A 13,215-nucleotide genomic window follows, 5' to 3' on the forward strand; every position below is an offset into this window, starting at 1 on the left:
TACACATCAAAGAAAGTGGCTGAATTTCTCCGTGAAACGGTGGCTGATCTCCTGCCCTCGACATCGGAACACCTCCTCGAGGTAATTCACCACGTCCACCTCCACCTCGGCCGACGGGCGATCCAAGCGCCGCCCAGAGGTGACCATGTACGGGGCGACCACGTAGTGAGCCTCCAACGTCCCCGCAGGGACGCCAGTGACACTAGCAGACGAAGTCGCAGCGACAGAACAGCTGTCCGCAGGAAGAAGCCCCAGCACCTCCACCAACCCCTGGAGCTCCTCCTGGGTGAGTGTGCCTACCAGTGGAGCTGCGAGCTCGACATGCGCGGTCGGCATTACGGAAGGATCCTTGGCCAGTGTCGTGGAGTATGTTGCGTACCACACATCCATAGCCAACGCAACCATCTCCTCCTGCACCTGCGCAACCGTGTCGAGGATGGGCTCGACCGCGCGTCCTTCGACATGCACGCTATCTTCATGTGAAACAGAGCTACCCCGACCCAACTGCGTGCAGCTGTCTCCGTCGGTGGCGAATGATGCGATACCTGCCGGGGGGGTACCGCCGCTGCCTACCTGAAGAGCGACGAACGACGGGTAGAGCGGATTCCCTTGCTCCAGCGGCACCTGATTCCCACCGCGCATTCGCATCGGCCGCACTTTCGGCCTGGTACAGCGCCCCCTGTCTCGAACGCCTAAAGTCTTTGCCTGCATCTTGTGCACCGTGTTCAGTTTGAGCGCGAACTCAAAGTCCCGTGACAAGTCGAAAAGCTCTACGTCGAGCGCGAGAAGCTGCCGCTGCCGGTGACAGCGCTTCTGCAGTCGCATCAGTGTGCTTCCGCCATCATTAAGCACTTCTGTCCGCATGTTCAGAGGCATGGGCACTCGAAAAAGTGTTGGGTTCATGGCATCGGGAGCTACGCGCACGCAGCTGCTCCAAAGCAGCTGCATGTGGCCTTGATCGTCAGTCTTCACGTACATGATGAGACGCGATAAGCGCTTTTTCTCGGTTGTGTAAAAATGTTCGGCGATACTCTCACACAGATGAGTCACCTGCCGCTTCGTTTCATCGGCGACGAGGGTCTCCTCACTGAGGTGAGGCGCACCATCAAAGGTGGCGGCGCGAAGAGCGAGCGGCACGGCGTGGTCAGTCATCCGAAAGCGGTTTGTGCGGCGGTAGACTGTCGTGATGTAAGGGGTCCAGATCACCTGCAGCTGGAAGTTGTACCGACTTGACCCTTCGCCCTTGGGGATGACGAACTTCTGGAGAACGCCGTCAGGCTTGCGATTCTGGCCAAACAGAAATCTGTGTAGCGCATCTGCCGTGAAGAACTCCACATAGGTGAGCTGCTGATCGCGGTACGCGTGCGACTTACGCTGATGGGGTGTAAGCAAGGAGCGCCACTCCTCCTCTACGTTGACGGTGGTGTGAAAGAATTGAGCGACGATATCGCAGCCCTTCACGGATTCGGCAAAGCAATCGTACATAGTCCGCGCATCCAGCATCGACCCTGGCCGCTTCACGATCTCGCTGTTCTTCGGGTCGTAGACGTACCACGCGCGGGGGAAGTTGTGGTCGAACACGACGGTGTCGGGCAAGAACACCTCAGACATCGAGTGCTCTCTGCCCTTTACGTTCTTGTGGAGGTATTGATATAAGTGAGTGCATAACCCGTCACCCTCTACGGGGTGCTGTCTAATCCAGTCTTTTTTATAAGTGACTTGAATGCCAGATGCGGACTCAAAGCCGTCCTCACACCGCGGCGCATCCGGCGGGATCGGCACCAATGTTGGCCTCATATTGTGGCAACACGCTCTGGGTATGCTCGCGCGTGCTTTTTATGTTTATGTTTTGTTTTTTTTTTTTGGGGGGGGGGGGGAAGAAGAAGTGCGAATTACGGGAAGTGGTTGGCGAGTCGGTTCAGGTACGCGAGAAGGTAAACCCTGCACGAGCGAGAGGGAGAGTGCAGACGCGGCCACAGCGTTGTTGCAGTTGTATAGAAAAACCGCTGCGTGCACAAGAGTCGCCAAGGGACACATATCAGCCTCATGCCATGAGTTGAAGGAATACACCGCGAGGGAGGAAAAAAAAATTGTTAGACCGCGGTGGTAAAGAGCAACAATGAGCTCACACACGCACACACAATTCGAGTGTGGTCGCCGTGAGAGGCCACAGGTAGACAAGAGTAGACCCAAGATGGAAGTTTGGTCTCACCCTCGCTTCCTTTTGTTTGCCACGCACGACTTGTTGTTGTTCTGTCCACTTAAAGAAGAGTGACCAGTAGAACCTGGGAGAGAGATACAGGGAGACAAAGACAAGCGAGCGCACTGACGCCCATCGCGCCACCCAAAATGTGCGCACACGCTGGCGCAGACAACCGCCAAACGAGGAAGAAAATACCAACAACATAACACCATAGGGAATTCGTACCCGAGAACGAGCGAGAAAGCACAAAGAAAAATTTAGCGAAGCACCAGACATTCGCCCTCTCGACTCAGAGCTGGGCACAGACCCAATCGCGCAGCCACACACTTCGCAGTACGACGTGAGATGCAAAAGCACGCAAGTGGGCGACCATCCCTGCCACCCCAGTCTACCTCTCCATGGACCTCCGCACCGCCTCCAGCACCCCGCGGGCCATGGGTGCGTCGTTGTCACCATCATCCTCGTCTCCTTCGGTTGCAGCCGCTGCTGCGGCAGCCGCCATATCAAATGCGTCCATATCCTTCTCGTCAGACTCTGCAACGGACTTTGCCATTTTCTCAAATACAGGTGAACCCATCACAGATACGGGCGGGGTCTGCGGGCTGCCGCGGAACATCGACTTCGTATCCGGCACGTACCAACTCGTCTCCGCACCCTTGGCCATGAGATGATCCAGTACACTTTCGAATGCACCCTCGCTCTTGAGCAACTGATACTTGCGGAAGAGACGCAGCGACGTGCGGGCATCCTCGATGGAGTCATGCTCGTCTTCCTGGACACTCTCACCGAGCACGTGATATGCCAAGAAGCGCAGCGACAGGTACCGGGAGCCGGGTTTATGGAAGATCTCAAGAGTGTCGATGATCTGCTTGCGAGGCACGACTATATTGCAGACGCGAAAGTCTTGCGCGAGGCCATGGCCCACAAAGATCACGCCGCCGTCCACCAAAGCACGCAACTTCAGGTACGTAGACTTGAGAGAGGTCAAGCTCTTGGACGACGCGAGGGGGTCGAGGTCGCCTGGGTGAATGCCACTGTACTGCGTGACATAGTCTTCGATTTCCTCGGGGATGTGCACGTAGTCGTCTACGATGGTGCGCTCATCGCCGTCCTCGCGGCTCAAAATGCAGCTCACACGGGCAAGTCCCATGTGCGGCTTGCGTGGTGATACGAACATATCGTTACCCTCGTCGCGGCTCGCCCACTTGAGGACCACGTACTCGGCATCAATGGCGACTAGGTCGCCGGCCTTGATATCCGTGTACGAGGACAAGGGCGATCTAAAAGCCTGTTTTGCGGGGTCACGCAGCAGCGGGCGAGACAGCACGTCGTTTGTCAGCAGGGGCCCGAGCAGGTGCCACAGGTTTGGTGGGCGCGAGTCGTCCATACGGGCGTACGGCGGCGTGGTAAGATTGTCAAGTGCATAGAAGGTGACCACCGCCGAGTAGGAGCGCAGCGCAGGCACCAGGCGCTCCAAGTCTTGCATTTTCATTGGCGCTGTCACGCGGTAGTCGTTCACGAGTGCGAAGCTGTCGTCCTTTATGCGCTGCTGGCTGACAAAGTTGCCTGTGTCCTCCACATCGTCGGCGAGGTGAACTATATTGCTGTTCAAGACATAGTTGTAGTCCTCCTTGCCGGCGCGCGAAATTTTGAGGCTCGTTGGCGGCTTTAGATTGCTGTGCTCCGGGTTCAGGAGGAGAACAATGATGGGCGGAAGCCGCTTTATCTGAACTTGATCCTTGTACCCCTCCAACTGCTTCAGCAAGTGCTGCAGCCCCTCATCCACCTTCAGCGCAGAGCCGGGCACCTCCCAATAGAAGCGCGGCTCGATGTGTACACGGCCATTTGACGTGAATTCAGTACCGAAAAGAGCGGCAATGGCGCCCTCATATTCGATGGGCGCCTCGTAGTTCATGAAGGGGTAAGCCTTTTGGTCTTGGAGATCTTTGTGCAGCGTCTCCAGCACTAACCGCTGCGCCAGATGCATTTTTGCCACTGCATCATCACGGTTTTTTGGTCGCTGGAACACCTGGGCGTTGATGAACGCACGGATCTGCCGCGCCGTTCGAATGAAATGCGCCACAGGGACAATCGGCGGCAGCGCCTCCCCCTTCATCCCCAGCACGCTGGAGGAAGTGGTCAGCATGTTGGAAAAGATGAAGGCTATCTCGCACGTCATGCAAAACTCTCTCCGGCAGATATGCCGCAGAATGACCTTGCGAATGGGGAACTCGGGTGGCTGACACAGATAGAGTGACTGGAGGAGCGGCGTTATCCAGCACTCGGGGAAACTGTTGTCCATGCCGATGACGCGCTGTGCAACCTCGTTGTAGCTGCGCCAATCCAGCTTATGCTGAACGCTGTAGCACACCTGCAAAGAATCCTCCATCGGGCTGTACTCACCGCCGCCAACACGCGAAGACTTGTGCTTTCGCTTCATATCCTTGCGCAGCTCGAGCAGCGCCTCCTGCGCACAGGCTGGGTCGTCACCCAACTGCGTGTTGAAAGGGTATGGGTTTGGCAGGATAGAGCTGAGTTTGTCCTTCGGATCTGGCAAGCGGCTGTCTGCCCGCATCAGCCCCCACTCGTTCGGCACAATGCTGTGGGACTCGTAGTTGACGCACCGAAGTTTCTGTGGCACTGTCAGGATCATGTAGTCGTCCTCAGGCCAGTTGGAGGCGAGGGCGCTGAAGTCGGTCGAGTCATCGAAGCCGTCCGCGATGCTCGGCTCCTCCCAGCTGCGATGGTAGACCGGGTGCTTCGGCCGCACCGGCTGGACAAAGGTGGTCATTATGTAGTCGTCCCGGGTGGCGGGGTGAGCGAGGGCGTAGAAACTGCCCTTGTCGTTGCCGATGGCGGCGCACATGTTGGACGGGGAAACAGCCACAGCGGTGCAGCTACCCTCGCTCAGGGGGTTCGACGAGAACACTGGCTTGTCCTGATCCAGCTGGATGATGTGAAAACCTCCAGGCGACAGCAGGAATGCCCTGTCACTTGACAAGCCAAAGCCGTCCTGGTAGCGACGCATCTGTGTCACGTTACCGGATGGGATGTCCTGAATGGTGGACACCGCCTCCGACATCATCCGCACATCGAACACCTTTACAAAGGACGTTGCCGACCGCTCCGAGTATGCAGCCATCACTGTGTTGTCAAACACCTCCAGGGCCATGACACGGTTCCGCGATGGAGCAACTTGGCCAACCAAGCTAAGATCGGATGCGCTGCGCACACTCACAGCACCACAGGCGCTTCCCGCCGCAACCCACCTGTCACATTGCTTCAGAGTCACCACCGTTGCTTCCATCGGAACGGTGTGCTGGTCTGTCTGCTGGTCATTGAGCACAAGTCGCGTTAGACCAGCGTTGCCGGTGTAGAACATCACACCAGTGTTGTTGTTCGCCTGGAAGAGGTCAATGTAATTCTGCGCTGCAGTGGGCTGCGGCAGGCACATCATCAGCACGCCACCACGCTTGTACCCCCGAATCACCTCCCGGTCTGCCACTGTCACCATTCGCTCGCCGCCCATGTTGAGGAAAAATATGTTCGCGGCAGGGCGGCTGGAGACGGAAAAAGATGAGTAGTTGACCCACGCCGGTGCCTCACCTTGGCCCTGCGACTGGAGAGAGAAGCTCATGAGTGTGCCGAAGGCGTCACAGACCCAAATTAGCTCCACGTCGGGGTCGAACTCCACCGCCGTGATCGCCCCGACAGACGCCGTGGCGTCGCCGCGGAACTTCCATGGCGCACTGCCTTGTGAGCTGAGACTCATGACTATACTCTGAAATCAGAAATCGTCCTCCGTCCCTCCCGCCCGCCCGCCCTCCCTCCCTTCCCCACCACACCACCGCTCTCTGCCCAAAGTAACAAAGCGGGATGAAAGGGATGGGGAACCGCAGAGCACGCTGCAGCTGCGGGGCCGATGGTGGTGTAAGTGGTCAAGTTGAAGCAAACGACCAAGCCGTGAATGAACGTGCCGTTACTCTCACAGTTGCGCAGACGCTAGGGTATGTCGTTGTGTTGTGAGATATCGTATCGGACAACCCCTGTTCAAATCAAATGCGAGCTTCTACAATGTGCAATGAAGGGGACGTTGAGCTCAATCCTGCTTCTCCTGCCCAACGACACGACGATGTGCCATGCAACACACACGCACACCGGCAAGAATATTGACGTCTGCCTAAGCTCGCTTCCTGCTGCAGCTTTGTGTGTCCGCCTGTGTGTGTGTGTGTGTGTATGGGAGAAGAGGGTCTGGGGTAGGCGCGCAAACCCCTTAGCGAGGAGAGGCGGCCTTCGTTTCCCTTTTTTTGGTGGGGGAGGGGGGCACCTGCGGGTACTTTAGTGAAGCGGTTTGATGTCACGCAATTCTCGTTTCCTCCAAAGACCTCCTAGTCCTCTGGGTGGTAGCGCCCCTGTGTATGCGAGTCTTCTCGAAGGGGGGGGAGGGAGGGGACGCAAAGAAAAAAAAGGGGGGAGGAACTGGCGTAGCAGCAACTAAGTGTGAGGGTGTGCTGTAATTTGTAGATGTGCTCCAAACGCACATACACACAGAGAAAGACACACATGCCGAAAGAGAAAAGACGACAGCGATGAGGGCGTTTGGAGTACGGTGGAATCCAGTGCACGCAGGGAGGCATCAATAGGCACACACATACACAGGGGCAACAGAAGCAGTACAGAGCGTGAGGGCACAGAGAGGGTTGGGTGAGTAGAAATTGCTATCAGAAGTGAAATGAAGTGCGTGCGAGGGGGTACATACCGCCTCAGACGCGGGACACGTTCTACAGTGTCCCCCATCCCACACACTACAACCCACCTCCACATTCAAGGCAGATTGTTCGAATCTTAACGTACGCGCTCTTCCGAATCGCTGTGTAGAGGGGCAGCAGCGGCTGTGAGGCCGTGCCCCTCGCGTTGCACACATGCCCAATGGCATACGAGCCACGGCTTTAGTCTCTTGTGAGGACCTGCAAAACAATGCGCACGCATACGTGCTCCCCCAGCACGCAAAGGAGAAGCGAAAAGGGCGCACGCCAAACACACACACACACGCGCGCGCGCATTCATCCCTTTCATCGACCTCAAATAAAAAAAAATCACGCGTGACGGCAAACCGGCGCCCGCCTGCACCTGCAAGCACTCAAACGCACACAAAACGTGGACAAGACAAACTGTGGTGGCGGTGATTGAGAAAGGCGGGGGGGGGGGGGAAGAATGCTGGCAAGGGTGGAGAGGAACCGCGAGAAATGAGGGAGAGAGGACAAAGGCAAGACGACGGGACACCAGGGCACACGCTCACAAGCGCACCTGCAACAGCGCGACTGCCCTACACGCGAGTTTGAGGTGTGACGTCTTCGCTCCATGTAGCTTGTCCTGGCTACCTACAGAATCGGTAGCATCCGCTCAAGAAGCCTTCTTACGTCTAGTTACCTTACGCGGCTTCGGTGGGGCTGATACGGCGGGCGGCGTCATCGTACTGCCAGATACTTGGGTGCTCACACCGACTACATGTGAATCCGATGCCCCGGCTCCATCCTCTGCAGTAGACACAGAGGCAGGGGCTTGAAAGCTTCGGACTGGCGCAATAGGGCTCTTGCCGTGGTGTCGAACGGCGTGCTCGTGCAGTGACTCATAGTCGAGGAAGTGTCGCTGGCAGTCGATGCACTCCACAGATGATTGAAGCCCCATATCCTTAAGACTCAGGTTCTTGTGAAAGACGTTGATGTGTGACTCCAACGACGGTATATCACGAAACTCGCGTTTGCAGGCGGGGCAGGGGTACAGACGAGTGACGACAGCGTGCTTAGACTCCGTGTGCGCGTACAGCGCCGACGCATTTGAAAAGCCCTTCTCGCACGCGTTACACCAAAATCGTCCACGCGGCGAGAGCGGTGGCAATGATGAGAAGACGGACGGCTGTGCTGCCTTGAGTACAGTGGAGCCAAGCGCCTGCACTGCCCCCAAGACGCTCTGGCCTGCCGAGCTACCGGTGCTGTCGGCGCGGCTCATGGCTCGGTGTGCATCACACATGTGCGCCTCAAGTCGAGCTGCGTCTGGGTGGCGATAGCTACAATGCGGACATTGGAGCACGCGACGGCGCTTCTGCTCCTCGATCATCCGCTCCGTTTCGTATGACGCATCCTCCGCAGGATGGCGGAAGCGAATGTGTGAGAATAGCGCCGACGACGAGCGAAAGAACTTTCCCTTGTTTTCGCAGTGGTCGCACGTGACAAACAACTCTACAGGCGACGACGACGACGACGACGACGACGGAAAGACACCGGGTAAGGATGTGGCAGCGGGGTTGGGAGGCGGTGAATCTCCAGCGTCAGCAACGGGCGCCGACGGAGCGTCTATCCCAGCAGCAGAGGCAGTGACGTTGCTGTGCTTACTTTCGAGGTGTTGAAGAAGATTCAACTCCGACACGAAAACACGACAACACAGCTCACACGGGAAGCAGCCGTCGGCGAACTGCAAGTCACCCACGGATGCCACACTGCTGGCCGTGGAGGATGCTAAGGTCGCTACTCTGGAGCGTCCGCCAGCAACAGAAATCGGGGCGGGATCAAACTTCCTTTCGCCTATGCGCCCCACACCGATGCCCGACCTCCACCCCCCCAGCTTCAGCGTCAGGGTGTTTGTCTCTTCCACCGTGCGCACTCCTGGCATGCGGCGCACCGGGTACGCTACATCCAGATGCCCCATCGCCTCCTGTGCCGCGGTAGGCGCACCAGCAGATCCTGCGCTGCAATGCTGCGCAGGCATCCACGAGTCCGACCTCGTAACGCCACCACGTGATGGCGTGGTCGCACACGGAGAGGATGCCTCTGCGCCGTCGCTCCGTGCAGCCCCACTTGAGGTCGTGGGGGGTTGAGGCACGAGCGACTCCACAACGTCAAAATCAAGCTTTGGGTGATCCTTGGCAACATGAAGGAGAAAGGCGTCACGGCTTGAAAAAATAACGCGTCTTACGGTGCACCAGTTGCACGTGTACGTCCCGGCGTCGGAGACGGTGGGCAAGAAGGGCCGCAGCGCATCATGAGCGCTCGGAGGAGGATTAAGCGAAAGCCCAGATGACGGCATTGCCCCGGCGTCGGACACATCTGCTCCACCCATAGTCACAGTTGAGCGTGAGGCCCCATGCATGGTCTCTGTACCTTCGAGAGGTGCACCGGTGACCCGCTCGTACAGAGCCAATCGTGCATCGCACAGACGTCTCCAGTATGTCATATCTTGTTCCTTGTGTGTAGAGAGAATGTGGTGAAGCATCTGCCCCATATGTACGACACGAGTACACATGGGGCAAGCGGCATAAGCCAGCCCGCTGTGCGACATAGATGATGGCGGCTCGAAGCGCAGAGGGTTGGCTGCTGACCGGGCACTTGTTGGCGAGCCAGCCATACCTGATGCGTACCGCAGAGAGGTGCGTAGAGCTGCAGTGGCGAAGACTGTACATGGGCTACTAACAGAAAATCGGAGGGGCGACGGTGACGGCACGCGAGGCGAAGACAACGGGCCAGCTCCGTAGGCAGCACGGGACAATGCGCAGCGGAAAAAGCTATCTGAAGAAAAGCCGTGTAGAACCCCAATACCAGAGAATATCGGCTTCGACAGTCCGCCGCAGCGATCACTAAGCTGGCGACACCTCACTCTTCGCAGCATCCTTCTGATTTCTTCGCACAAGGCGCACGTGATGGCAGGGCGCCAGCGTACACACAAAAAGAATCGTAGCTTCACTGTGCCAGTTAAAGTAGTGCGGGGGGAGAGTGAAGCAACATGTCCTCCGACTCACTTTTACCGGATCTCGAACTATTTTCTCAGCTGCACACGGTGAAAGCCTGTGCGAGCCTGGTACCAAAAGTCACGGTTCAAAGTGCAGCAAAGAGGCCTACAAGCATTCCCAGCACGTGCGCGTTTGTGATATGTGATCCTTCGCGAGCGAAGGAGACACGACGTGTATCACAATGAACAGCAGGACTGGATGCGCAGCACTACTAGCGCTTTCTTCCCTCGGTGAGAAGGCAATCTGCAATATACCGCACCACTTGAGCGCAGTACTCTCCGTGATAACACACTGAGGAAAGAGAAGTGGGGCAAGAAAGAATTGAGAGACCTAGAGGAGGTCGCCGTCGGTGGTACTCTGATGGTGCAGCACGGCAAGAGAGTATGTGAATCACGACAGAAGTGTAAAAGCACAATCTCTGACAGCCATCGCCGATTCTTCCCCCCCCCTCCCCACGCCAAAACCATCAACGATGAGAGGAGGAGAGAGAAACCGAGAAAAAATGAGAAGGAATGCGCGCGTGCAAGAATCATTGACATCTGGGATAGAGAGATTTTTCTTCCCTCCCCCTCCCCCTCCCCCCCCCACCTCCTGGAGGGAAAGACGGAAGGACGCAGTGGAATACTACTCGTACCAACACGCAAAGATGGACATGCGAGTGCCATGTCCACACACACGCCTGTCTGCTCAAGCTCGCATGGTGAAAGGAGAAGTGGAGAGGGTCACCATCCCTGGCTTGTAGCAGCTGTACTTGTTTCTGTAAAAAAACCCTCTCTTTGAGATAAAGTTGTCGACACAAACAGGCAGAAGGGGGCGAGTGCACGCACGCACAAAAAAAAGATACAAAAGCGCAATGATGCCCAAAAAAAATGTGCTGGCCAACCTCCAGCGGTCTCTCTCTTCCTGTGTGGCAGACGGCATTCGTGGGCCTCTGCGTAGTGTGAAGTGTGAGATGTACGTAACTAAGGTGTGTGTGTGTGCGTGTGTGTCCACGTCATAGCTCAGTCCAGAACGTCAGTTAGGCAAACCAGTGTGACGTGAAAAGGGGATACAGATGAGCTTTGCAGTTATTCGGAGGCAGGGGTGTGATCGACGGAAGAGGCAGAGGCAAAGGCGAGGCGCCTCGCGTAGACGTACACGAAATCAAACAGAGGAGCAGTTGCTCGTAAAGCTTGCAGGGAGGGGGGGAGGAGGAGGCAGCGAACTGAGAACCAATCAAGACACCATCACGGATGAAGGAGCGGGAAAAGGGATCCTGCAAAAATGAAACCCAGTATACAATTGAACCGACAACGGAGCCACAATAAAAAAAAAAAGAGGGGCTCGATGACGGGGAGCACGAAGTCGAATAGTAGGAAGAGAGCAGAAAAAACAACAGCAGAACCGTGTGAAAACGATGTCAGCCGCTTGTCAAGAAAAGTGGGGGCGTGCAAATATAGCTCAGGGGAAGATCCAAGACGAAGGCGAGCACTGGGAAAGGGAGGATGCATCAATCCAAGTATTCCCAGGAATCCGTCTCAGTCACGACCTCGACGTCACCCTCTCCCCTCACTTTTGTGGCAGCGAAGGCGGTCCCGGCACCCTCTTGCTTTTTCCCCTCACGAGGCAGCCGCAACGTGCGCCTGTGCGGTAGTGAAGCCACCTCCAATGGCGGCCCGCCGTCCGACCTACGTTTACTGCCCTCCTGCAACGGAGACACAAAGGCGCCGTCGGTGCGCCGCGTCCGCTTCGATTCAATATGCAGAAACCTATTCGAGAGGTGCATCTCCAGCGCAGCCCACTCCTCGCGTGACGTGACGGCGAAGGCGAGATACATGGATGTGTCCACACGCGACCAGTGTACGCAGTGCACATCAGCGAGAGATGGCGTTACAGACATCACTTCGGACTCCCCCTCGCTCAGCAACGCGGCAGTGGTTCGTTGGTGGGGATCTAAATAAAAGAGCTGTGTTTGGTTGTGTGCAAAGAAATAGTAGCTCCTCCCAGGAACACCGCCGACAAACCCTAGACATTGCGGCTGCTCCATCAGCTTCTCTATCTGGAGGTAACTCTCCTGCGTCAGCTGCGCCGCCGCACTGACGCGCACGGAGGCCAAGACGAGCACCACCTCCGCCCCCTCCTTGAAAGTACGCTGAACATCGTCAGCGTAGATACACGCATTTGTTGACGTCACCACCGCCACACGCGTCCTCAGCTGCCCCATCTCCACGGCGTCTTGCATTGTCCGCTTGATGGCCTCGCACCCCTGGGATGGGCTCCAGTACTCAGCCTTGAATGCCCGTTGATTCCACACGCGTCGGATCATGTTGTGAATCGAAAACGGCGCCGTTTCCCCACAGTGATCAAAAAATAGGGAAATCCTCCGATCTGCTGAAGGGGCGTAGACCCACAAGAAATGTGCCAAAAGCATTTGCGAGGTGCGGAGGAGGCAGCCCCAGCCCTGATCCGTCTCGACCAGGCGCGTGACGGCCGGGATTGCTTCAAAGCCGTCCCGGTATGTAAAGATGAGAAATGCATCGAGCAGTGCCTTCTCCAGCTCCTCTCGAGACTCCACGGCAGCGCCGGACCGGCCGACGACTTGGAGAGGAAACACTGCCTCCGTCGGAAAGAAGGCGCACCATAAGTCTTGAATGTAGCGAAACATTGGATGTGCGCCGTTTGTGTCGGGGGGGGGGGGGGGGATGGCGTCTCTCGAATAGAGCGAAGACAGCCTCGCAGAAGGGATGCACGCGACCCTTTGAATGAATGAAAGCACAGAATGACCCCTTGAAAGGCACAACAAATGAAGGGCGTGGCGGTGCGGGACGCCTCCCCTCTCTCGGTTGAGCTTTCTTGATGTAGTGCGGCGCGGCGGCCGAGCGCGCACCTCGCAAGTAGGTGTCAAACAACCAGTTTAGTGACTGTCCTTCGTCTCTGCTTGAATACTGAGCAGCTGCGCTGTAACCCGGACAGAGTACAGCAAAAATGACGCAGACAGGGGGAGAAGAAGAGTTTCACTACATATGAGAATTTTTGAGCAGCTCAAGGCAGCGCCAGAATATGCGGTGGGGGGGGGGGGAGGGGGAGGCAAGGGGGAGGGGGTGACGTGCCGGTCGGGGGAAGGGGGAGGGTCCTTACTTCTGAGTGTGGTCGGCACTTCAAAGGGGAAACAAGGGAGCCGGGGTGCGAAGGCAGCGTAGAGACGAGGAGGAAAAAGAGAACGAGATGCGCTAAGAAGATCAGGCAGGGC

The 13,215-nt window shown here is 57.0% G+C and overlaps 4 protein-coding genes across 4 annotated transcripts; all 4 read right to left on the bottom strand.

Annotated features, from left to right (window-relative positions):
* Window positions 1–6: 6 nt before the first annotated feature.
* Window positions 7–1,797, bottom strand: JKF63_02821 (uncharacterized protein; the record flags this gene model as incomplete). Its single annotated transcript, XM_067898845.1, has 1 exon — window positions 7–1,797. The coding sequence occupies one exon, from the start codon at window positions 1,795–1,797 to the stop codon at window positions 7–9; it is 1,791 nt and encodes a 596-aa protein (XP_067755289.1).
* Window positions 1,798–2,591: 794 nt separating this feature from the next.
* On the bottom strand, window positions 2,592–5,975 carry JKF63_02822 (uncharacterized protein; the record flags this gene model as incomplete). The annotated part of the gene is made up of 1 exon (XM_067898846.1): window positions 2,592–5,975. One exon carries the CDS (start codon window positions 5,973–5,975, stop codon window positions 2,592–2,594), a length of 3,384 nt encoding a protein of 1,127 aa, XP_067755290.1.
* Window positions 5,976–7,606: 1,631 nt separating this feature from the next.
* Window positions 7,607–9,865, bottom strand: JKF63_02823 (uncharacterized protein; the record flags this gene model as incomplete). Its single annotated transcript, XM_067898847.1, has 2 exons — window positions 7,607–8,502; window positions 8,536–9,865. 2 exons carry the CDS (start codon window positions 9,863–9,865, stop codon window positions 7,607–7,609), a joined length of 2,226 nt encoding a protein of 741 aa, XP_067755291.1.
* Window positions 9,866–11,475: 1,610 nt separating this feature from the next.
* JKF63_02824 (uncharacterized protein) lies at window positions 11,476–12,630 on the bottom strand (the record flags this gene model as incomplete). The annotated part of the gene is made up of 1 exon (XM_067898848.1): window positions 11,476–12,630. One exon carries the CDS (start codon window positions 12,628–12,630, stop codon window positions 11,476–11,478), a length of 1,155 nt encoding a protein of 384 aa, XP_067755292.1.
* Between the last annotated feature and the right edge of the window lie 585 nt (window positions 12,631–13,215).

Source organism: Porcisia hertigi, chromosome 30 (genome assembly GCF_017918235.1).
Source record: "Porcisia hertigi strain C119 chromosome 30, whole genome shotgun sequence".
In the NCBI taxonomy this organism is placed as follows: Eukaryota; Euglenozoa; class Kinetoplastea; order Trypanosomatida; family Trypanosomatidae; genus Porcisia; species Porcisia hertigi.